Below are 24187 nucleotides of genomic sequence, written 5' to 3'. Positions count from 1 at the left end.
CAACAGTAAACCTCCAGCCTGCACCAGGCTGCGCTTAGCTGGATGGAACGGTGGAGGACGGAATGACCGTCTTCGTGATCACATAACTAGCTAGCCAGCCGCAGAGAGAGCTTTCTGAGCTTGTCAAACATCCACATGGTATCTGACCCAAACAAATCCAGAAGAGAATTTTACCTGGACATCGTCTCTTCTTCTTGCGTCTTCCTCGTAGTTGAATTTACTGGCCAGTCCAAGTCTATTCACTAACATGGAGTAGGTTTTAAGGGAGAGAGGTTGTCTATAAGTTGGAGGGTAAGAGGGATATTGTCGCTCATATTATTCGTGTCCTCTTGTCAGTCATTACTCTAATCATGCCAACCCAGGTCAGACGGCCACTCTCCTCTTGACCAATCTCACCCAGCGTCTTCTTCTCCATTCCCCGGTCCTCCCTCGATTGTCCATCCTCGTTGCCTCTTCCCAATCCCTCACCGCGCCACCCTTATCCTTCTTGTCCCTCTTTTCCCGCTCCTTCTCCCTTTTCTTCCTCGCCTTTTCCTCTTCTTTGGAATTGTTCTGCACACCTACTCTAGGAACATCATAATCCCCGTAAGCAAGCCATAGGTCATCATCTCTGTTAACCCCGGACCCGGGAGGCGGTGGGAGATCCCATACCCACCCGCCAAAGTCGAGATTGATGCTTTCTCTTCGGTTTGTGGTGATTCTTCTCAATCTCGTACCACTGTCATTTCTGTTGCCATCTTTTCCGTAGTCTCCGGGCCTAGAAGCGGCCTGGGCTGACAATAGCCCATCGATATCTTGAGAGTCGTGGTTGAGAACATCGTACCCCACGCCCACAACGAGTCTCTCATTGACCCACTCCCCAGCTTCGAGGTCTAACTCCCACTTTTTGGAGGCCCACTCCCATCCCTCTGGCGGTTCGACATCTTCGAAGAACCGCGTCCCCCTTGGCCTGTCGCCTGCAATTCGTGCTGGGGAGAGAGGGTCATAGGGAGAAGGCGTGAAGAGGTGGGGCTGCCATTCGGCTGCTTTGTCACTAGAAGCAATACTGGCCAAGGGGCGATGCTGTAGCTCGAAGATCTCGACTTCTCTTGTCTCTGGCGTCGTTGACAGGGTAATCTCAGAGAATGTAGTGAATGCAGACTGGATCGCATATGGTGTGGCGGGGAGGGGAATGCCGTGGATGTACTTTTGGTGTTTCAGGTTAGGGTCATTAAGGGCGAGGGTTGTTTCAACTTCAGCTTGTTTTTGCATTTTCAATAACCAAGCCTGTGCCCTCGGGTGGGAGGAGATGATGACAGCCCATCCCAAGACGAGGAAAATTAATCGCCAGGGCAGCAGGTGTGCAGTGATGAAGGATAGCGTGGTCAGGATGATGAGATACAAAAACAGTTGGGAGGAAAACCGTTCGTCCGAGAAATTCGTCGCCGGCGTGACATTAGCCACCAGCCAGTCGTGGACGTTACTAAAGTCGGCCATGCTGTTCTGCAGATCACGCATGTTGCGGAAGAAGTCCTTTGAGGTTTCAGAGGCAGGCTTTATGACGGCGGCGGGGGCGAGGGCTGGACCCGTGTAGGCTTGATGGTATTCTGTCGTCATGTTGGCGCTGCTGATTGTTGACCTGGGAGGCGGTGGATGGCGAGAGGTGAACGCCGGGATCATGATATGGAATAATGCAATGGCCAGCGGTACCACAATGAGGAGATACGGGTCGAGACAGATAAATGAATATGTTGCTAGGAGAGATAAGGTGTGTGTGGGCTTCCGCCAGGTGAGGAGGCGGTTGATGCGGTACTGGAAGACGAACACAATACCGATCCGGGCGTTGAAGCGGCGGAAGTTGTATGTCATTAATGGCAGGCTAAATGCCGGGCGAGAAACAGATGCGCTTGAGTGGAGGTGCGTTGGAGTGGAGGACGGGTCATCATGACCATCATCGGTTGGGACCACTTGTTGAAGGACTCTAAGGGGAATTGATCAACATTCGTTATATGACAACTCAAATCCTTCACCTCCCTCAAAAAGACGTGCAGGGCCATTGGGAAAGAAGTTGGCGAGCGAAAGGAGATTCATACTTTGAAAACAGGCGATCCTGAAGAGACATTCTCCCTCCAGAAAGGGGAGTGGCTTCGTTTCTCTCGGGCGGAGAAGTGGCGCTCTCTTGAAGCTGAGTGTTCAGGCGCGAAGGCGGCCGGGCCCTCTTCGACTTCTGCCTCTGGCTTGCGATATCTGCTTCGGAGGACGAGCCGTCCACATCGCCAGGAGAGCCGGCGATGAGCGGTAGGGGCTCGTCGCGGTTGGCGAAGGCTTCGGCTGTGTATTCATCCATCATGAGTATTCTCTTGTTTTGGACCTATGCTGTCATTCTGGATGATGGTCAGAATTGACTCGCAGACAGAACCATGTTTCACGGGGTCGTGTGATGGTCGAATGGAAGTCAAAGGATGCAAGGTTGGTCGGTGTTGTCAAGCCAGTGTTTGAACGAACTGGTGGAGGAGTATATGGCACGTGATGCCTCCGCCACACGTGGCTCCCGTCATGTGTGGCTAAGACGGTGATGCTGGCTCCCTCGTGATACGAAACACAGTTTGGCTTTTGTCGCGATACCCGGGCAGCGTGCATCCCGCTCCCCTATCCATATCCTTGCACCGCACCGAGAACCCCGGGATTTCCCACGATGCTGAGGCTTCACCAGATGTGTAGCGAAGCCATTGCAAGGACTTTACTTAACTTGCTTAATATTAACCATGGCCGCGGATCGATTCGAGACGAGATTGCAGAGGTTGATTGCCCAGCAGATGGCCATGCTAGTGGACGGTTTTGTTTGGCGGCCAATCTCTGCATCCACCTGGCCAGCTAGGGCTTGCTAGGGCTGCTAGGACCCGTTAAGCCTCTGCAGCACACCCAATGCAGGAAAGCCACACCTTATAGTGGGAAATCCGTTTGGCTCCTCCACCGGTGCCACTGGGGATCGCCTCCCGTAGAACTTTTAGATGCCCTTATCAGGCCTTAGGGCGAGCCCAGCTCAGGCACACGGTCACCGTAGCCATGGGTGCTGCCCCCCCAAACCCCTGTCCAGCTCCATCACTTGCTGGGTCCTCTTCGCAAGCCCAGAACGGATGGACCTGCGCTGTTTCTTTGTCGAGCCAGGTCTGGGAGGGTCGCTTTTTGGCAGTTTGATTATTGTCACCGCAACATCAAAGATTTCCCATCAGACACCCGACCCTGGACAGACAACAAGTCCTCTCAGCGTCCTTTAGCATCTGTATCTTGAAACCGCCCTCAGCCAGGGTCCCTTCTTGCTTGTCTCTCTGATCTGATCCCATCTCATCCGGCTGCTCGGAATCCTCCCCTGACGACATTCCAAAGCACGCGTCCACCACGTCGAACTGTTGTAGTCTACCCACCAAGACGGACACCCTGGTCCATTTTCTCAGACGAGGTCGCGACAGGGTCGATCTGACTTGCAACTCTCGCTGCAAACTATCTCTACCATCCCCCATGGACTGAACACCAGGCTGGTGTTGCAATGTCGAGGCTCCGGCACTGAAGGACGGGAACACTGTATGTGAAAGAGACGGGACAGGGGCCGTGGCACCTCTCTCGCCATGCCTTACCGACAGAATGCATCTGCAACTACACAGTCAGGCAGTGCGAGGGCTAGTAACACGAGGCCCGACGACGTGGATAGCAGTGGTGGTACGAACTTGATGCAATCTCACTGGATGCCTGCAGCAGATGGACCCCAACTGACTATGCGTGACAATGCAGTCACCGTCGCGGGAGTCGACACTCTTCCCTCCTCCAAGAAGCAGCCGCCCTCTTCCTTCCCGGCCGCCTCCATGACAGTATCGACAGCGACCACTAAGCGCGACTCTGGTGAAAATGCCACGACAACTCGTAGGAGACAGTCGTCCATCCCCAATGCCGCAAAAGCCCCAATGGGTCCACGTCCCTTGGACTATGGTAGCCTCGGGAAAAGGTGGGCATCGCAGTTTCTGTCCATAGCCACGTTGAAAGCTAACACGCGCCTGCTCTGTCCTAGGTCGGCCAGCAATTCAATGACTCCCCAGTTTAAGTCTGTGCGAGGCGCCTCCGCCGTTGCTTCCCACGATCCATATACCAACGAGCTATCCATCAACGACATTTCCAGATTCAGTTTTGCATCTATACAGGCAAAACCTCCAACGCGAGTCGAACGTGATGGCTCGTTGGATTTTGGGGACTTCCTTGAGCCGACATTCAACTTCGACGATTTCCAAGACACGATTGTTGGCACCGAACCCAGTTTGAACCATTTTCCTCTCCCTGGCCGAAGTACAACGGTCAAAGCTCCTCCCCCATCTGAGACATCTGCACCCGACCAAAAGAAGGTAGTCTCACAACCAACTATTCCTATACCATCTCGAAAAGGATCAGGGGTGGTTCCAGTGACCCGTAAGAGTTCTACAGCTTCGAATAACTCGAGGAATTCGGTCAAATCCGACTCTATGGCCACTGCCACAACTTCGATACTTCGAGGTAGAAGACAAAGCCATTTCCCGCCCAATTCGTTCAATAACGCAAATGGTGCTCCCAAAGCACCGAGAAAATCCGTGGGCCCAGGCACCTTTGTCGCCCCAGATAATTCAGAGAGGTCAACGGTGAGGAGAAGACCAAGCGCGGGTGGAAGGAAGTCGAGTACGGAAGGCGGCAAGAACTTGTCCCTGAAACATTTGTCTGGCCGATCAGAAGAAAGCGGTGCGGAAGATACAAAGACGACAAGCACGACCAAATCAAGGGCATCATTAGCACCTAAACGACAAAACTCCAAAGACTTGCTTACACCTTCAAGGACACCAGATCCATCGCGGTCAACTTCTACTGCAGCTCACCACACTCCTACGCGAAGGAGCGGGACGCCCGGCAGAACAACCACTCCAGGTGGAAATGCTGACCGTAACCGTCGGATTTCAGTTATGCCCCATCATGCGACCGGGCTAGGAGCTCGTACCGTCAGCCCGACCGATGCTCGACGCATGAAACGAATGTCGATTGTGCCCCCAGCACCGCCCTTGCCTCAAAGCCGGATCTCCCAGGCTCCTCCAACTCCGCAACCTGAGCCCGTGCCCCAGCTTCCTCAGTCCGATCTACAGTCTCCCGCTATTCCGAATCGCAAGAGCTTGACGCCATCATCTTCGAGGACCACTCCAGATCCCAATCGAAAGTCCTACAGCTCAGGTCAATCTTTATCGTCAAACACCAGTTATAGCTCTGTCCGAAACACTATCACCAACCCTGCCAGACTTCCGCAGGCGGTCAACTCGTCAAGATTGCCTACAGCGAAACCCAGACTTGATATTTCCACGACCACAAACTACGAATTGGAAGTGCCGCCAGTCCCCGCCATACCAAAAGCTTATGAGTCTCCTGGAAGTGAACTTGATCAACCCTTCTTCTCGGCTAGGTCTTCCAGTCTACCACCCTTTGATGGGGCTATCTCTGCCAGTCCGGTGGTCTCTACTGTGGCTGATGCGATGAAGGCGCTAGAGACGCCTCGCGCGTCTAGCAATTCGTCGTCGCCCAACTCTGCCTCTCAGCTCCAGCCTCCCTTAGTCGAGCCCGAGCCTAAACCAAAACCGCAACTACAGCAGCATCCACAGTCGCAGCAACAGGCAAAAGCGAATAAGAAATCGCTTCAGACACTTAGGCTACCGCCATTGAACCTGTTGCCCTTGAGCACACCTACCTCCGCGAAGATCAGGTCCCTTAACACCAAGTCTGATTCTGGCGAGCCTCCTGTGACACCACCTGGAATTCGCAACACTATGAAAACGCCGAGTACACCTATGACGGCATCCAAAGCAAGTTTCTTTTCTAGGGGACATAAACCTGCTGACGAGGGTCCGACAATTCGGAGTAGCACTTCACACCATGCTCTACGGACGGATGAGATGCGGCCGCCCAGCGATATCAGTCCGAGCTTGCCGGTATTCTCGTTTGAAACAGACAAAGCACGGACAATTTCCCCATTTGTATCTTCATCCTTGCCCAAGAGCAATGATGAATTTTCGAATTACATGCGACCCAACTTCACCAACGAGCTGAATAGGAACCCAAGTCAGCCGCGACCAAACGGACCTCGTGCTCCCAGCTTCTCGGTAACACCAAAAGCTGAAGCTCAAGTTGTCCCAAGTCCAGCGGAGAAGCAAACTGAAAGCGATTCTGTGTTCTCCGCAACTTCCCTCCGGAGGAAATTGAGTCGAAAACGGAGCGAATCGAAGTTGCCAGAAGGGGTAATACAGGATGATGACTTGTCCAAATATGACAACATGCCTCCGCCAAAGCTTCCTGCATCCGCAAACTGGACAAATACCCAGGCTGGTGCTGCAAGCCCTCAACGACCGTCGTATCTCAGGTCTAGGAGACAGACATCTACCTCAAGTACGCATACTGGTCCCGAACGGCAAGAGAGCTTCGATAGTACTGCATCAAACGGTCGTCCGTCACTTGAGTTTGGGAGAACTCTCATGGTTAATTCGAACCGGTCAGGTGTATCAACTAGCACACCTCATCTTGTTGCTCACAAACCTCCACCACAACGGCAACAGGAACAACCTTTGGACCGCGATGATCTGATTGCGGAAGATGAGATGAAGAAGCTTGCTTCGAAGAGAAAAGACTTTGAATCAGCTGCACGGGAATTAGACAACCTTCGGGCCAGAGCCAGGCCTGCCACTCGTATGTCCCACGTCACCGCTTCGCGCATTTTTGAGTTGAATATCTTTGAGCGAGGCGAGATTGTCGACTTCCCGGACATATACTTCACCGGGACTCTGAACGCCCGAAAAATTGTGGGAGACTTGGGCTCAACCTCCACAAACTTTGGATATGATGATGAACGTGGAGATTACAACATCGTTGAAGGGGATCATCTGGCCTACCGGTATGAGGTTGTTGACCTTCTTGGTAAAGGCAGTTTTGGACAGGTTGTGCGATGTGTTGATCACAAGACTGGAATCCTCGTTGCAGTAAAGATCATTCGGAACAAGAAGAGATTCCATCAACAGGCTCTTGTAGAGGTGAACATTCTGCAAAAGCTCAAGGAGTGGGTAAGTCAAGAGGACGAACTGTTGGATGCTCTCGATCACTAACCCAACATCAGGATCCTCACAAAAAGCACAGCGTCGTCAACTTTGATCAAAGCTTCTATTTCCGCGGCCACCTTTGCATCTCCACTGATCTTCTAGGCATGAACCTGTACGAATTCATCAAAGCTCACGATTTCCGGGGGTTTTCATTGAAACTGATCCGACGATTCACGAAACAACTTCTCCAGTGTCTGGTCCTTCTGCAACACCACAAGGTTATCCATTGCGACCTCAAACCGGAAAATATTCTCCTCGCGCATCCCGTTCATTCTGAAATAAAAGTGATTGATTTTGGTTCGAGTTGTCTTGAACACGAGAAAGTGTACACCTATATTCAATCCCGATTCTATCGATCACCGGAAGTCATTCTGGGAATGTCTTACGGCATGCCAATCGACATGTGGAGCGTCGGTTGTATTCTGGCGGAGCTTTACACTGGCTATCCAATTTTCCCGGGTGAGAACGAGCAGGAGCAATTGGCTTGTATCATGGAAGTTTTTGGTCCCCCGGAGAAACATCTCATTGAGAAGAGTAGCCGGAAGAAGCTCTTCTTCGATTCGATGGGTAAACCCCGCTTGACGGTATCTTCTAAGGGAAAGAGAAGGCGACCGAGCTCCAAGGATTTACGACAAGTCTTGAGATGTGACGACGAAGCATTCCTAGATTTCATTACTAAGTGTTTGAAGTGGGATCCGGCACGAAGAATGACCCCTCATGAGGCGAACAAGCATGAATTCATCACTGGGATCAAAATGAGCTCGAGCACGGCCAGGAGGAACACCCAATCTGCCGTGAACTCTCCCGTCAAGAGAGGGAACTCCTTGACCGCCTCAGTGGGCGCGAGACCGCTACCACAACCTCCAACGACTCTGAAAGCGCCAATCTCGAATCGGCAGGAGACCTCACCGAACAAAGCGGGACCGCGGCGTCAATCAACCATGCAAGGGACTTTTCAAGGAACATCACAGGCCAAGCGTGCGTCACACGCAGCAATGAATTCGTCGACGTCAAATCCGAGTCTAACGAGGCTGACTGTCGGCCAAAGGAGCATGACGAACAGATCTGATTTAGCTGCGGCTGCTGCGGCTGCCAGCCTGGTGAAGTAATGAAGTGATTTTGAGTGTCTATCCCGGAACTTGGCTCCTGTTGCTGATGGATGTTTGTCCCTTTTATATCATGCGGTCCACACGGGACGGGGAGACGTGGATGAAGACGAATTTCTTACTATCATTAATGAACATATAAAAGCCTTCAGCATTGCACAAGCATTGGGGATGGACCTGGCCCCGCCACAGGATGACGATGGCTCCAGGAATTGGCGCATGTCATTGCCACGAGTTGGACGGTTTGGGCAGAGCATTTGCTGAGTCTTTAATATTGTATACCACGAATGAATCAGAATACTTGAGGCCCTGCCTTTTATGTTGACCTTGCTTGATATTGGTGGAATATCACCCCTGTGATCGACCAAATTGACGTCGGAGTGGTTGGAGGCCCGTTATACCTCAACTCTGGGTGATATATTTGAACACTCTATTCGCTTGGAGACTGGTGCGCAGCTTTCTGGTCTTCGCGAGCGGACGAGAGACGAGAGTCAGGAATGATATGAGAATCGCTTCTGAATAGGGTGATAGCAACGGAGAAATAAGCGTGGTGATGATGTCCCAGTCTGTAGCAAAAGAGACTCTCGGGGCACGCCACAGAGAGCACTTGCAGTGGCCATCGCTCGCGCTGGAATGAGTGAATGACTTCAGTTTCGCAGCTCGACGGGGGGCATGCCTGGCCTCCTGAGGACGCCATACCGACGGGCAAAAAGCAAACCAGAGCTGTGGGAGGTATGTACGCCTCGCCGAAATGGGTGAACAGTATCACTCAATATCGGCCCTCTACGATGACATAATATTCTAAAAAAAAAAAAAAGGTTGTGGTTCTGGTTCTCTGGAAGAGCAGAGGAACGAGGAAGCCAATCCTTAGGGTGTGAAAACTCACAAAATGCCTGGTCAGCAGCGCAATGTGGGAGGTTGAGAAAGGCATTGAGAACTCTCAGGGAGGGCGGGATGAAATCCGTTCCAAAAAGCACGATAGGAAGCAACCATGTTGAAGTCGGTCCTTCGTGGCGAGGCGCACATAGATCGGATGACGGGAGAAGTTCAAAAGCTGCCTCGCAGCAGGATTTAATAGATGTTGATATTGATTGCATTACCGAAACCGCAAAAAACAAAACATGTTCAAAAGGACCCATTCCCTTTGCGCTTACCGCCGTTCTGCTCGAAGCAGAGATATACAGCTGACGGAAAAACAGCCCACAAAGGAAATGGGGGACAAAAGCTCATGCAACGCAAAACGCTTTTCTCGTCTCATTGTATGTACCATGCCGTATCCCCGTCAGAAGAGTCGTTATTGGAGTTGTTTATCGGCAGCAGAGAGCCCAGTGCCGTACTGATTCATGGCTTACATGCATCGTGTCTTGAGGGTGGCGGATGTAGAGGAAATACTGGAACTCGGGGTGTGAGTTTTCGGTGCCTAAGTAGTCGTCCCGCTCGTCGTTCATTGTCTTCTCTCTATCTTGCATTCCACACCGCTCTATGCTCTTCTCCAATTGTCACCGCTTAGCAGCATTCAGCAAAACACTCGCAGCAGTCGGCGCAGCATTCGCATCCCTCTTCACAGACGAAACAGCAGCAGAGGGCAGCAAGACTGCCAGATGGTGTTAGCCGCGATATGTCTCCAGCCGCCATTTTCCGGCGTCACAAACGCGAGCGGAAGGGGGTATGATGCTTCTTACCAAGCGCTCAAGCATCCACGGTCTGACGACTGTCGAGGTGCGGGCTGTGGTGGAGGATAGTTTTGAGGTTGTTGGTATGGCATGCCGCCTTGCGGTGGATAGTAGCCTTGTGGAGGGCCTTGAGGCGGGTAACCTCCGCCGTAGCTGTTTGAGAAGAAGAGTTAGCGGAACTGCGCAAAGGGCAAAAGTGGTGATGCTAGTAGAATTGCGGTGACGGTGTGCGAGACCGCTGGCACAGGAGGAAGGCAAGCTCCTTCTCGTGCGTGTTTGTGCCCCTTTCTCATCGCCAGGTGAGGTCTCAAGCGCAGAACGACATGATTGTCTGGCAGGAAGACAAGTCTCGAAATCAGAACAACTCACCTCTGAGGAGGGTACTGAGGACCACCTTGATAGTATTGTTGGCTGGACATTGCGGCAGTGGTTGCCTGTAAACTCAGGTGTCGATGAAAGGTAGGCGGAAAGGTAGGCGGAAAGGACGGGTTGATGAGCTTGAGACGACTGCGAGAAAAGAGAAGTTGTTCGCAAACGAATGAATTGGAATTCAATGCAATTTGAGGTGGAGGTGGAGGTGGAAGAGAGAAGAAGAGGGTCTCAAGTGGTCAGAGTGACAGGGCAGACGGGGGCACGAGTTGCTTGACAAAAGCTTGGGCGGCGAGCCTAGCAACGAGAACCAAGGGTACTGGGTACGGAGTAGAGCCTCCGGGGAGCCCACTCGGTGGGACTTGGGGGGGACCTTGATTCTGCGGAATAAAGGGGGCTGGCGTTCTTCAAGGGTGCTGTTACAGATTGTGTTTGAGAATCAAAGCGAGAAAAAGAGAGGTGTTCTCGCCTTTTGACATACTGCATACCTCGTACTGGTTAATACTTAGTACGAGGTGCTCCGTATCCATGCGGGTTTCACACGTCCTCGAATCCTGTGGGCAAGGACGAATTTCGCCTCCCAGCAGCTATTGCGCATTGGATTGACTCTTTCGTTTGCCTGCTTCCAACTGCCTTATTGCGCAACCCGCGCAGGCGCAGCTGAAAAGAACCCACCCAAGACCACCCCTTGCGACCCTCAACCATGCATCATCCAGCGCCCATCACTCCCTCCCATCCCGCCATCGGCTACCTGCTCAGCCACATCCAGAATCCCAGAGGCAAATGAACAGCTGAGACCTGTCTGAATCTCCAGCCACGCTGTCGCAACAGCTGCACTACTTGTTACAAGTACAAGTACATACCTTCGGAGTAGTGCACATGTCCTATGCGTTGGCTCACGCCAGCTCCTTGTGGCGCGAACTCATTGCGCCTCGAAATCGCTCACAGCGACCTCGGCAGCTCCTACCATGAGGCAGAGAAGTGTCAAGGGTGTGTTCCTCGGATGGAATGCTCTCAGACACCAAAAGAAGATCTGGAGAGAGAGAGGGAAAAAAACCACTAACTTTTGTAATTCAGTACCTGACCCTCCCTAATGATTGACTGGTGCAAAAACACAATGATCCCCGAGATAGCGCAAGCTGCACTTCATGACAAGAAGCACTTCATCAACTAGGTCACTCAAGAATGAGAATAAAACAAGCATTAAATATCCATACAAGAGTCCAACCCGAATCGTCCCACCCGCCGCGATACCAAAAATTCCTCCTCGGCCTCCAAGGTCGTGTACATTCCAGAAAGACAAGAGTAAGTGCAGTCTGAAAGCCGCAAGAAAACAGTCAAACATCTATGTACAAGAGGATGAAAGATAGAATGCGACAGCCACGTCTGCCTCTGTGTTGCTTCGTCATTTTCGTGTCGGTGGTCGTTAGTCGTGGCGTCGTTCAAAACTGCCGAAAGCCAAAGTTCGAGCCCTCGGCGGGGAAGACAAAGCCACTTGCGTTGTACATTGCATCCTGGGGCATCGACATGGTGACGTTGTTGACAAAATTCTCGGCAGCAAGAATGTTGTCGTAAAACAGCGGCTCTTGGGTGAGATCTAACATAGGCATGCCCGCATTCTGCAGCATGTCGTTGTCGGCGGTAAGCTCGAAGTTGGCACTGCTCATATTGCTCTCGGCACCGTTGTTGTTGGCATTCGAGGCACATTTGATATGTTCGTTGACAACTGCAGGCTGGAAGGTCGTGTTGGGGACATTGATGTCTTGCACAATCACGCGGCCGTTGACGTTGAGTTCCAGCTCTTCGTACATCCAGTGCTTGAGGAACTCCATAGGTGGTGTGTTGCCACCACCCATGCCGCCGCGGCCCTCGCTTTTCTTGCCCCGGCCGCCACGTCGGTTCTTGCACGGGTTGAAGTGGGCACGACGCAAATGGGCGGCGGCGTTGTAGTTGGCGCCGTATGTCTTGCGGCTGCGGCATGCCTTGCAATTCGACAAGAACTTGCCGTCGGTCGAGGCATCTTTGCAGATCCAAACCCGTCGCACCTGGGAATGGTGGCGCTCAATGTGTCGACGAAGCTCATGATCGCCGTGAAAGCCCTGGGGTTGATCGTTACAGAACTGACAGAATGTCGTCTTACGTGGAGGCTGTTGTCGGACTGTGCGTGTGATCTCTGCCTTGTGTTTTACTGTACCGTCCGCTCCTTGAACAGCAACAAGTCTGGGTGCTGGCATCTCGACTGGTTGCAACGATGCCTCCTGAGCACGCTCCATCTTAGGAGCCAGAGGTCGTGAGACTGTGTTACTGCTACGAGGAATGACTTCCTGCGGAATCCCTCGCGTCGATGAATGAGACTGAGACAAAACAGAAACAGATGAAGCATCGCTTCCAGAGGAAGGCGACTTCTTCATCTCAAAACTAGAAGGAGACGACGATGACTGAAGCTCATCATCCTGAAAAGACAAATGGGAAAACTCGTTGTAACCGAAACCGGTTCCAACCACAGAAGAGGAAAAAGGAAATTGTTGAGTCGATTCAGCATCCTGGGGATACTGAGAATCGACCATCATGCTGCGCGAGGCTTTGTGATCTTTCGGCATCGACATCGAGTCCATGCGAAACATCCCAAAGCCTTCACAGAGAACATCATTTGTGTTGCTTCGAGACATGGGCTCCGACAACACTGTTGACGGAGCCGTCACGCTCGAATCACTAGTGGCCGTCATCGGAGTAAACACTCCTCCTGGCGACTCTATTGCTGAAGAATACGGAGACGTGAGCTGAGACATCTGGTTGATGTGGAACTCACCGCGCTCCACAGCTATGGGAGGCGTCAACGAGATAGTTGGTGTTTGATAGTCATCCTGTGACTTGGCGAGGAAGTCTGCGGGAGACATATCCTGGACCTCCTCAATGAAGTGAAGGTTGGGTCCCATGTATCGATTGGGGTAGGAGCCGGCCGTGGAACCTCTTCGCTGCAAATTGTTGCGCCGCGGGATGGGCATTGGCTTGGTCGTGGTCGTTGTTGTTGTCGTCGTCGTCGTGATTTGGGGGAGGGTGGAAATTCGAACCGAAGGTCTACCTTGCTGGGTCCTTGAGGCAGACTGACCAAGCGGTGCTGAGATATGTCGCTCGAGTGAATGGGTCGTGGGTGCCGAAGAAGCCAAAGAAGCCAAAGATGCTGCCTTCTTTTCTCGTCCGTCAACCAAAGCAGAGTGGTCAGTCAATGAGGGTACATACATGGCCGCTACGTTTGGGCGCTGGCTCCATAACACCAACCATCACAGAGGATGCAGGTCGCTTTGAGGGAACCGAAGTGCCAAACTCGTGTGTCGAAGGGGAGTTCCTCATCTCAGCATTAATGGAGTTCCAATAGCGGGAAACCTGTTCGAGCTCGTCGGGCGACAGGTGTTGGATTGTCTGTTCGTATGCGGCACGACATGACCGAAGAAGCTCGATGACTTGATGAGCACCAGAGTCCATGTTGTCGGCCAAAAAGTAACCAAAGGGGTGACCAATTGAAAAGGTGATGGCACTCCAAAAGAAGAATGGCAAAGAGCCAATCTGAGGTTTCGGTCAGCCAATTGAGGCCCAGACAGTCAGTTTGTCCTCCCCGATAAACTCAAAGACTCACAGTTGATGTTCGAAGGGTAGTAGAAGTGGAATAAGATAACAAAGGCCTTCGGAATCCAATTAACAAGGGATCGACGAAGGTGAAATGATGCGGTGACGGGCGTGTCAAAAGTCGTGTGAGAAACAGCCTTGGAAGAAGAAAGGAGGGACAGGCTCGGGGTGTTATAGGACTGGTTTTTCGCCGAAGGAACGGCAAGAAAAAACACGAGACAGCGTGGGGATGGCAGTTCTGACAGAACATGTGCCAGAGAGTGACGGTAGACTGCCGCTTGGGCAGCCCAGCTTGACGACAAAACAAGTCGGGCAACACGTCCCCGGGGGAAGAGGGGTCCGTTTGCTGATCTTGGGGGGTTTCCAGGATCCTGTGGGCAGAAGAAAGTACCCGTCGCTCTAAGCCCCGGTCCGGACGCCTGTTTCTAGGCACTCTTTGAGCCTAGATGCGCCCACCTCCCGTGGGTTCCATTCGCCTGTTGCATGCCAACTGCTTGCGGATGTATCTGGGCGCGGGTCAACCCTTGCATCAGGCTCAGCCGAATTCAACGAACTCCCCTTGCGAGCGACCCGCAAGCTCCATCGTTCCATCCGCAACACAGCGGTGAGCGGATCTCCATTGGCTGCCTATGAGCTTCTCCAACGACGATGATCACGGACTCCAGTGGGCGGGCCATTGGGCGTCTGCACGCTGCTGCAGCCGTTCTTGGTTGCCTCACTTTGAAATGCAGTTGCTCATCGAGTCAGAATGTTTGTCTGACAGAAGTTCGTGCCCAACGTGGCTCGGAACATTGGTGATTCGTTGTTCAAGAACGCGGCCTTGTGCATAATCTCGAGTCCACCCATCACATGAGCCTAATCACAGCAGTCGACCCGCTTGACCATTTGGTTTGGCTCGTCAATGCCCCCCGAGTACAGTAACACGCACACGGCCGAAGCAGGGGCGTGATGGAAAGTACTATGACATGCATCAGCTGCCAAAAGGGCCACCACACTGGCCCGGAAGAAAAGAACTTTGCGTTCTCTGTGTAACCACCCCAAGAGGAAGAGGTCAGCATGGAACCGATCCAACCGGAGGAGACTGTGGACATTGCAGGCATGGTAGCTGGTGCAGCAGTTCATGTGCGCTCTCTCACAATTTGGAGAACTTGTGGTTCACGTATGTCTTCGCTTAGGGGCAATGGAAGCAGGTACCTGGCCGTGGGCTCGATGGCTGATTTGCTGGCGCAGCTGCGCTTTGGAGCCCAACTCGTCTTCTGCTGTAGAGTGTCTCGTTATCGTTCATGAGTCACTACACCTCGACGGTGATATCTGTCAATCCAAGGGAAAGGCAGTGCCGATTTCCGCAGCATTGGTGTTGGATCGAGATGCTGGCGCAAATGGCGACGAGGTGGCAGACTGCAATTTGCAGTTCATCAGCGATGGACGTTGAACGAGCTTCGTCTCGGTCGACAAGGCTGTTTCAAGGGATGAGAGCTCCATCACCTGATAGATGATATGCTCGGGATGCCTCGCATTGAGCATGTTAATATGATAATCGCGCCACTCTTCTGGTTATCATGATTGATTTGTACAAGCACAGATCGGATGTACTGTAGGATCGCAAGACAGCCTTAGCTGCCAAAGTGAGTGATGGACTGAAATGACAAAGATTTTCCAAATTTCCACTTGAGGATCCTCGAGTTGATCGTTGACCCATCCTTCACCCCATGCTTGTGCCTGCTGATCAGGTCGCTGGGATCGCGAGCCTAAGCTGCCCATCTCTTTCACGACACCAACGACGGTTTGTTGGATGACGCACGGCGATAGTCTGTAGATCACTGATGGACAGGCACGCAGTAATGGCAGTACTTGTAGACAATAAGGTAGTACAATGAAAACATGGCCGGCGGCATGTCCTACCTACAGGTAATTGCCTTGACCCAAAGAATGATGGCTAGTGAGGCTGTGAAGTATGCACTGCAGGTCACGGATCTGCCACCCTACGCATTCCATAGTTCTTACTCTGTACAATTGAGCTATGACGCTAAGTTTCCGAATAGAGAATGCTTTCCCAGGCTAGACATCTGTTCCCAGAGTTCATTGTCACTCTTTCTTCCCATCTACGGGTACATGACTAGCTCTTGCTCTTGAATTTACCTCTCCCGGCATAATGTCCCAGCCTGTCTGAGAGCTTTTGCGAGGTTGCTTCATCTGCTGTGGAGGATGAACGGAACCGCACTCTCAGCTTCGACTTCAGAAGCTTCATGGCTTGCCACCTGTCCATGCCCATGCCCAAAGACCAGTGATAGCGGCGTGTGGTCGCCATGGTCAGTTTTTCATCATCCCAAGCCACATCCTTGTCGTCCCTAATGATCCTGTCCATGGGCATTCGCACCACTGTCTCGTATCCACCTTCCGCCGCCACGCAGGCCCGGTGTCCGACAATCCCTGGTCCGTAGCATATATCCCTCTCGAGATGCATTGCTTGCAAGGGACATGTGGACTGCAAAGTACGTCAGCGCACCCTGACAGTAAAGTGTCCATAACCGTCCCTTTGCACAGTTGTGGCATCAAGCAGCAGACCACTCATCAGGTCAACGGATGGTGCCCAACACTTTCTTGCTGCATGTTCCGTGTTAAGTGCGTTGAAATCTTGCGTGGCGCGCCACTAAACTGTTCAAATTCGCTGTCCCTCTAGCTAGAAGTTTTGACGAGTTGGATTCTGAATGTTTGAGTTGGCAGGTGGCAGTGGTGGCAGGCCCGTCTTGGCCCGTGCAGGGCAGAGGGGCCGGAAGTGGCATAACAATGCGCAATAATGCGACAACCGAGACGAAGCAAGGAAGGTAGCCCGATCTTAGACAAGAATGTTTGCCGAGATCTTGACTAAGCAGTTTTTGATTGGTGGGATTGTGGTTTGTTTACTTCTCTTCCTAATCTAGCTTCTTGAACTTCTGGCAAAACCACATCTCATCCAAAACATCTACCCAGGTCCAGGGGGGAGGGAGAGAGAGACAATGTCTGTCGCCGAGATCTTTTCGGATGCCCAGCGCTCTCTGGTCAGTCACAGAACTCTGGCCAAACGACTGCGCCGTCTTGAAAACTCTCCAAACTTTGAAGCGCACGTCAAACAATGCGTCTTCCGACTCCTCGACGTCAGCAAATCCGAAGCAGCTGGAACCCGCGTCATCAAGTTCCTCACGACATACCTCGTCAGCGACGATATCTCAAATCAAATCTCCTCCACCATCCTGTTGGCTGTCCTTCCTTTTCTCTGCGCCAAAGACAAGACAGTCCGATACCGAGCAACCCAACTTACCTGCCAGATCCTCGGGGTCTTGCAAGCAATCGACGACGATCTGTACAAAGTTATTAGACACGAACTGATCAAGAGAATGAGAGATAAGGTTCCCGCCATACGGCTGGAGGCAGTGATGGCGTTGGGTCGCCTGGTGGAGAGTGAAATGGAGGAGGAAGAAGAGGAAGATTCCGACGAGGATTACGCCCCCGGCTTGCTTCATAAACTCCTCGATGCCCTGCAAAACGATACTAATGCAGACGTCAGAAGAGCCCTCCTGGTAAATCTTCCCGCTACGCCCAAGACCTTACCTTATCTGCTCGAGCGAGCTAGAGATCGTGATGCCCCAACCAGGCGTGCTCTGTACGCAAAACTGCTTCCTAAGCTTGGCGATTTCCGACATCTGTCGTTGTCCATGCGGGAGAAGTTGTTGAGATGGGGCTTGAGAGACCGCGACGAGAGAGTCCGCGGGGCCGCCGCCCGTCTTTTCAGAGAATGCTGGATCGAGAACTGCGCAAGGACCGAGACCGAAGAATCTAGTGAGGCGGCGGATGAAAAGGAAGCTCAGGTCGGCTTCTATGATCCGAGCATTCCCGCGTTATTGGAACTCCTAGAAAGAATCGACACGTTGAACACTGGGAATGAGGATGGCGTCGCTCGGGAGGCGATGAAAGATTTTTGGGCTGGTCGACCTGACTACCTTGATGCGGTCAGGTTTGACGATGGTTTCTGGGACAATTTGACTCCAGAGTCGGCGTTTATAGCACGCACCTTCAATGACTACTGCCACTCAGACCCAAGCTATCGCGAAATGATCGAAGAGAAAATGCCAGAGGTTACACGGCTGGGATTTCATCTCCAGAAGCATATCAACGAGCTGGTCGCCAGGGTCCAGCACGCCAGTGAGTCGGACTCGGACGAAAAGATTGCACTACAAGCGGAACAAGAGTTCATTGTGGAGCAGCTCTTGTATATTGCTCAGTCGTTGGACTATACAGATGAGATTGGCAGGAGGAAAATGTTTTCTTTACTCCGACATGCTCTGTCCATGGCTGAATTGCCAGATGAATGCACTCGACTCACCGTGGAAGCCCTACGACTCGTATGCAACTCGGATGCAGCTGGCGAGAGAGAGTTTACCTCGATCGTTCTCGAGGCTATCGCCGAAGTTCACGACAACATCGCTTCTTCCGACCTCGAAGACGAAGCTGAGGCGGACGAGGAAGACAGCTTCGTCTCAGCCCGCAGTGAAGTTAGCGGTGAGTCGACGCCTCGAAACGAACAAGCCAAGAGCAAGCGCAATAAGAACCTCACCGAAGAAGAGCAAGAAGCCAAAGCGATCAAGGAAATTGTCATCAACATGAAATGCCTTCATATCGCACAATGCATGCTGCAAAATGTCGCAGGGAACCTGCAGTCGAACATCGACCTACGCACCATGTTTGACAATCTGGTTATCCCGGCTGTTCGATCCCATGAAGCTCTGATACGCGAACGCGGGGTGCAATGTTTGGGACTGTGCTGTTTGCTTGAGCCCAAGCTTGCCGACGAGAACATGCGGCTCTTTACTCTTTTGTTGAAAAGAGGCCATGAGACCCTTCAAGTTATGGCCCTGCAGATCCTTTGCGATATTCTTCTCGCACGAGGGCCGCCTTCCTCCACGCATTCAGAATTCAGCGAGCACCCGGTATCTCCTCCCGCTACGACTGAGGCAGGGGACGATGTCACCCCTACCACCACAAACAACCAGAGCAGCACTCTCGCTGGCCTTCTCTCCCCATTTGTCAAAGCCCTCTCCCAAACCTTCCCAGACGAGGTCCGCGCTACATCCACAGCCAGCTTATGCAAACTCATGCTGTGCGGGTTCTACGCGGGCAATGAGGACTTGTTTGATCAGATCGTTGAGAGGGCAATCCACGGAGTGGCAAAGGGGTGGGAGCTTTTGGAGAAGGTGAGGAATGCGGTTCTTGTGGATAGAGATCAAAGCAAAGGGAAAGCAGCAGACAAGAGTAGCGACAAAGTCAAGGAGAGGGAGAGGAGCAGCAACGGCGTAAGTAGTGCCAGAACGAGCAATGAGGGCGTGGGAAGTGGAGGCGAGAGAGTCGTTGGTGAGAGCATGGAAGTGTGAAGGGCCCCTAGACCTCGTCGTGCTCTGAAGAATTGATGTTTACGCCCTGTGCGTTCAAGTACGGAAATATGGATAGTGTCACACGCCTTATGTTAAGCAATATTGTCTTGGAATTGAAAAGATGCTCCAGCGGCTTTGATCTTTATTTAAGTTTGTTTGCTCCGGACGGGACCTTCGCCCAGCGAGTAGCCGCTAATGATTCCCATCCTGCATAATACAGTACACGCAAAGGGGGATGGAGCCACCCTGCCAGTCTTCCTGCCTGCCTGCCTGCCTGCGCAATGCCACCAAAGGGCAAAGGGGGCGGGTTGGAACCCTCATAATCATCCGTATCCGTGTCTGTGCTTTGGCTTGGTTGGGTTGGGTTGAGTCTCGCCAGTCGCGAGTGCTCATAAGATACCCTGCTTTTGCAGATCCAGATAAATGCGCTCGGGCATAACATTGCCCTCGCCGTCCTCCATCTGCACGACCTGGTCCTCCTTGACTTCCTTCTCGCGCTTCTCCTTCTTGATCTTGTCCCACAGTTTCAGCGCGTCCTCGATGCCCGTGATCTCGCGGAACAGGCTCAGGCCACCGGCCCCCACGGCCGCGCCGGACAAGGCGGAGCCGGTGATGCCCAGACACTTGAGACCGTAGATGTGGCGCGCCTCAGAGAAGTGTTTGTCGAACGCCCGCCGGCCCATGTAGACGAAGTTGCCGCAGATTTCGCAGTTGAACTCCACGCCCAGGCCGTGCAGTTTATAAAGCCAGTAAGGGATCGGTTTCCCATCCCACGCCAGGGGCAGTTTCAGCGGGTTGTAGATTTTCTCATCGCCTTCTGAGTCGGACCCTGAATCCTCGCCACCTGTTCTATTCTTCCCTGCTGCTCTGCGGTCGGACGCGGCGACGGCGGCATCGTCTTCGGCGAAGAGAGCATCTAATTCGGCCTGTCGCTCCCGTTCCGTCATGCCTTGTTTGCGCTCAACGTTCACACGCGTGTTGCTCCGTTCATTGGAGAGGAGGTCGGCGAGGGCGCGGATGCGGTGTTCGTGCGAGGCAATGGCACGTTCTTTGAGCGCTGTGCCTGATAACGAGGGAGCCACTGCAAGGGGTTTCGAGGATCCTCCCGTGGCGCCATTCGTGGCGCCATGGCCGTTGGCGGCTATCCGGGATTTCTTTGCTTCGGCGTTCTTGATGTGCTTCTTGCCGGTCAAGTGGGACTTGTAGACATTCTGGTTCGTGAACTCCTTTTCGCAATCCGGACACCATACTCCTGCGCCAGTACCTTCGGTTTGCGGTCTTGATGCCGCTGAAGCATTTGTTGACTCCTGCTCTTTCTGCTCTTTTGTCCAGCCCGGTACTGTTCCCGCTTCCCACGCCGCGTCGAACTCCCGCTGAAATCTCAGGAACATTTTCGTCTGATCTTCTAAAGGTCTCGTCCTTCGGACAAAGCTCTCCAAATAGCTGTCCAGGTTGGCCACGTATTGTAAATATTGGTCAGTGATCTTATTCTGCCGTTTGATGGGCAGTCGAGGAAGTTCAAATGCGTCAAAGTTGTCCAAATACTGGAGATACGTCAGGCGCTTTATTCCAGGAATGTTGAGGTAGTCTTCGTGCAGTTGCGTCAAGTCCAAAAATCGGCCGTTCGACTCTTCCCCGCTGAACATGTTATCCACCTCTGAGGGTATATATTCTCCTTCTTCTGGCCGCCGGCGCTTGTAGGCGCGCTCGAGGTTTTCGACAGGCTCATTGGGGTACCGCCGGTGGAAATCTTTGATTTCTTCGAGTTGTTTGTAGAATTCTTCGAATGGTTCGCCGGTCGACAGGGACTGGACTTCTTTCAGCCGGAGACCCTCTGCGTCTTTGTATATGTCCAGCAGACGTTTGGATTGCTCTTGGATGCGACTGAGAAAGCCGTCAATCTGGTGGTCGCGGGTTAATCTATCTTTGATCTGTCGAATGTGTTAGTGGTTGCGCTCGGTTCATGGCTCAGTGACTTGACTTGCATTTTTTGGGTCTTCTGCAACTCGGTCGGTGATTGCCTGCTCCAGCCGCTCTAGATCCTCGTGGAGGAATCTCTGGTCTTCTAAAATCATCTTATCCTGCGATAGAGTTGGCGTATGGGTGCTATGACAATTGCGAAACCTGCAAGGTGGAAAAGCGCAATATTTTGGATTTGCATGTACTCGTATGTACGGTGGAGTCTTGCGGCCGAGAGTGGCGAATCAGTTTCTCAGCCTTCTCTCTCAGCCTCGCCTCAGCCTCATCATTTTGATGGGGTTTGATGGGCCAAGGCTGGGTGAAGGGCCTTTCTTCCCTTCTGCTAATGACATACACATATTACTACCGTTGTCCTGTTTCTATATACCATCGATAGGAGTCCATAGTCTGTGCACTGCCTCTTCTTCAACATTGGAAAGGCGAACCTCTGTTACGACCTCTCCGTCCGTCTTTCATTACCATCAGCTCGTCTGATCGCTGATAAGCAGTTTATACCCCAGTCATTCCTAGTTCCATTCTCGAGATGTGATATTTCGAAGAATGAAGTCAACTCAATTACCGACCAGTAAAAAAACAGTAGATTCCACTCTTCGAGGCGAGGAATGCCCAGCGAAACGTGTCCAAATACCACACCAGATCCCCATGCGCCCCGGGGACACGCCCATTGACAAACCATATCCGATATCCATAGCACAAAACAATTATGCCCCGCGTCCTCGGCAATGAATGATGGGAGCTATTGCTCAGATCATTTAATGCCCTTCGGGTGCCGTTGTTGTTCGAGTCCCTCCCGAGTTTTAACGACTCTGTCCTTGGACATTTCTAGACCAGCCCCATTCCAGGCTTGACTTATCCCAAGTTTTTCACCATACAATATATCAAACTCCACTACTCCTCAATCCCGGGTCTTACCATCATTACACTGTCAAGCACTGTCAAAAAAAATCGCATTCTTCTGCAGTGTCCCAAATCCCAATATTCAAAAGCAAGTTGACAAATGGAAATGCCCATGGCACAATGCAGCAATGGAAATAGGCGGCCGTGTGCCCCAAACACATTGAAAAGACAAAGCAAGAAAAAACCGCTTCCTCATGGGACATATCTTGGTAGTTGTTGATCCGCATCCGTGTCTGTCACCGTAATATTTGTTGTTGCGGGTTCTATGGTGCCCGGTAGGATCGAGCCTGTTGTCGGTAATGGGGCATCTGTTATGCCGTCCTCGCCACCTTCAATTATGGATGCGTTTTGACGACGGCCGTGATACGTAGCTTGAACTGCCTCCAGGCGCGCTCGGGCTCGGTCTTCAGCAGCCTCTTCGGCCTTGGATTTGCTTCTTTTGTCATCGACGATGTTCAGAGCACCGACGCCAATTCCAATACTCGAGGGACTCGGAGGCCCAAATCTTGCTTTCTCCTTCTCCCCCCCGCCCCTACTTTCATGGCTCCGGTGAGGCCAAAATCCGGAACTGGACCCAGATCCTGTGCTTTCCGTTGACATTGCCTGCATTAGATCTCCGCCTAATAATACATTGCTGTCCAGTGAGCTCTCCACGCGTGCCGTAGCTGGGGGCAAGATGACGGTACATTCAGGTCCGTTCTTCACAGAAGAAAACTTCTCGGTCTTCTCGGCGCACTCGATCTCCAGCTCCCACAAGAGATGATAGGACCGGGAAACATTGTAGGTCGTGAAACTTGGACACATGGGCGTCTCGAGACGAGAACCAAGTTTTGCGTTACCTAGACGAAGGTCACACAATTGCCCAAGGTCAAGTGTCGCTTCCGAGGCCGTTGTCATGCCGTGCGACATGGTCAGTGGTTGGTTTAAAGTCTTCGGCGGCAATATGGGAATCTCGTAGGTCTTGCTGTCGGCAAATGTACCCGCGGCGCGACACCGAACGTGAGTCTTCAGTTCGATTTTGGCGGAACGAAGGGTCACGGTGGGTAGAGACGTTGAGGTGTCAATGGTCGTGTTCTCGGCAGACAGGTCTGGTGTCACGGTAATCAGGAAGGGGATCGGATTGGGATGGAAGAGTTGAACGAGGCTGGGTGCTTGAACAGCCACACTGAACGAGAATCTGGGGATGGAGTCGCGTTGAAAGATGGAGCGGGCGCGATCCCTGAAGCCAAGGCTGGTACCGGCATGTTCGGGCAGCAACTTCAGCGTTGAGATGGTGAAGAGGCGTTGATCAGTGGTGAGGTTGTAGTTCTCAATGGGTTCGGGGGTTGACAGCGGGTGGAAGACGATGGGGTAGCTGGATACTTTGCTCTGGGGTCCACGGATATGATGTAGACCTTCTGGCTCGGTCAGCGTGGCGTCGAGGACGTATTCAATGAAACATTCAGCTTGACGGCCGAACATGTGTCTTCTGTGATAGCACGAGGCTGGAAGCGTGAGATCGAGGTTGTTCTCATCTGTGGTTGCGCGATAATGCTCCTTGGGCTTCCATCTTTCACCGCTTAAAATGCTTTCGGCATCCGCCTGGTCGGGGACGATGAATTCAAAGGGCCAGCTGAAGGATCCGGGCTTGTGTGTGTATTGGCCCTCGTAGAGAAGCAGCTCCTTTTTGAAGAACTGTGTCCGGCCCCGATGGTAAGTGACGGTTTGGCCGTGTTGCTGGATGATGCGCGACTTTGCCCGGCCCCAGAACGACACCACCAGCGTGCCAATGGCACTGTCGGCGGCAGTGTTGAGGACGACACGGCCGCTGATCACGTCGCCGGGAGAATAGTGGTGGCGTGGGTTGTTGAATTCGAACGAGAGCCCAGGCGAGTTTTCGGCCTTGGTGAGGCCCATCTTTATCTTTTGTCAAGGTCCAATCCACCCCGACGACGGTCTGGGAGCTGTTGTTAATGTTGGTGTTGTTAATGTTGGTGTTGTTAATGTTGGTGTTGTTAATGTTGGTGTTG

The 24187-nt window shown here is 52.4% G+C and overlaps 6 protein-coding genes across 6 annotated transcripts; 2 read left to right on the top strand and 4 right to left on the bottom strand.

Annotated features, from left to right (window-relative positions):
* Positions 1-363: 363 nt before the first annotated feature.
* On the bottom strand, positions 364-2326 carry A1O5_12352 (uncharacterized protein; the record flags this gene model as incomplete). Its single annotated transcript, XM_007752921.1, has 3 exons — positions 364-703; positions 779-1960; positions 2073-2326. 3 exons carry the CDS (start codon positions 2324-2326, stop codon positions 364-366), a joined length of 1776 nt encoding a protein of 591 aa, XP_007751111.1.
* A 1279-nt stretch (positions 2327-3605) lies between these two features.
* A1O5_12351 (CMGC/DYRK/DYRK2 protein kinase) lies at positions 3606-8233 on the top strand (the record flags this gene model as incomplete). The annotated part of the gene is made up of 2 exons (XM_007752920.1): positions 3606-7088; positions 7142-8233. 2 exons carry the CDS (start codon positions 3606-3608, stop codon positions 8231-8233), a joined length of 4575 nt encoding a protein of 1524 aa, XP_007751110.1.
* Positions 8234-11714: 3481 nt separating this feature from the next.
* A1O5_12350 (uncharacterized protein) lies at positions 11715-13277 on the bottom strand (the record flags this gene model as incomplete). Its single annotated transcript, XM_007752919.1, has 1 exon — positions 11715-13277. The coding sequence occupies one exon, from the start codon at positions 13275-13277 to the stop codon at positions 11715-11717; it is 1563 nt and encodes a 520-aa protein (XP_007751109.1).
* A 3615-nt stretch (positions 13278-16892) lies between these two features.
* On the top strand, positions 16893-19301 carry A1O5_12349 (uncharacterized protein; the record flags this gene model as incomplete). Its single annotated transcript, XM_007752918.1, has 1 exon — positions 16893-19301. The coding sequence occupies one exon, from the start codon at positions 16893-16895 to the stop codon at positions 19299-19301; it is 2409 nt and encodes an 802-aa protein (XP_007751108.1).
* A 389-nt stretch (positions 19302-19690) lies between these two features.
* On the bottom strand, positions 19691-21376 carry A1O5_12348 (uncharacterized protein; the record flags this gene model as incomplete). Its single annotated transcript, XM_007752917.1, has 2 exons — positions 19691-21232; positions 21278-21376. 2 exons carry the CDS (start codon positions 21374-21376, stop codon positions 19691-19693), a joined length of 1641 nt encoding a protein of 546 aa, XP_007751107.1.
* A 994-nt stretch (positions 21377-22370) lies between these two features.
* On the bottom strand, positions 22371-24074 carry A1O5_12347 (uncharacterized protein; the record flags this gene model as incomplete). Its single annotated transcript, XM_007752916.1, has 1 exon — positions 22371-24074. The coding sequence occupies one exon, from the start codon at positions 24072-24074 to the stop codon at positions 22371-22373; it is 1704 nt and encodes a 567-aa protein (XP_007751106.1).
* Positions 24075-24187: the final 113 nt, after the last annotated feature.

Source organism: Cladophialophora psammophila, assembly GCF_000585535.1.
Source record: "Cladophialophora psammophila CBS 110553 chromosome Unknown aczJe-supercont1.33, whole genome shotgun sequence".
Classification (NCBI taxonomy): domain Eukaryota; kingdom Fungi; phylum Ascomycota; class Eurotiomycetes; order Chaetothyriales; family Herpotrichiellaceae; genus Cladophialophora; species Cladophialophora psammophila.
The sequence above is the reverse complement of the archived record's forward strand: the minus strand, read 5'-3'. Positions and strand labels throughout refer to the sequence as shown.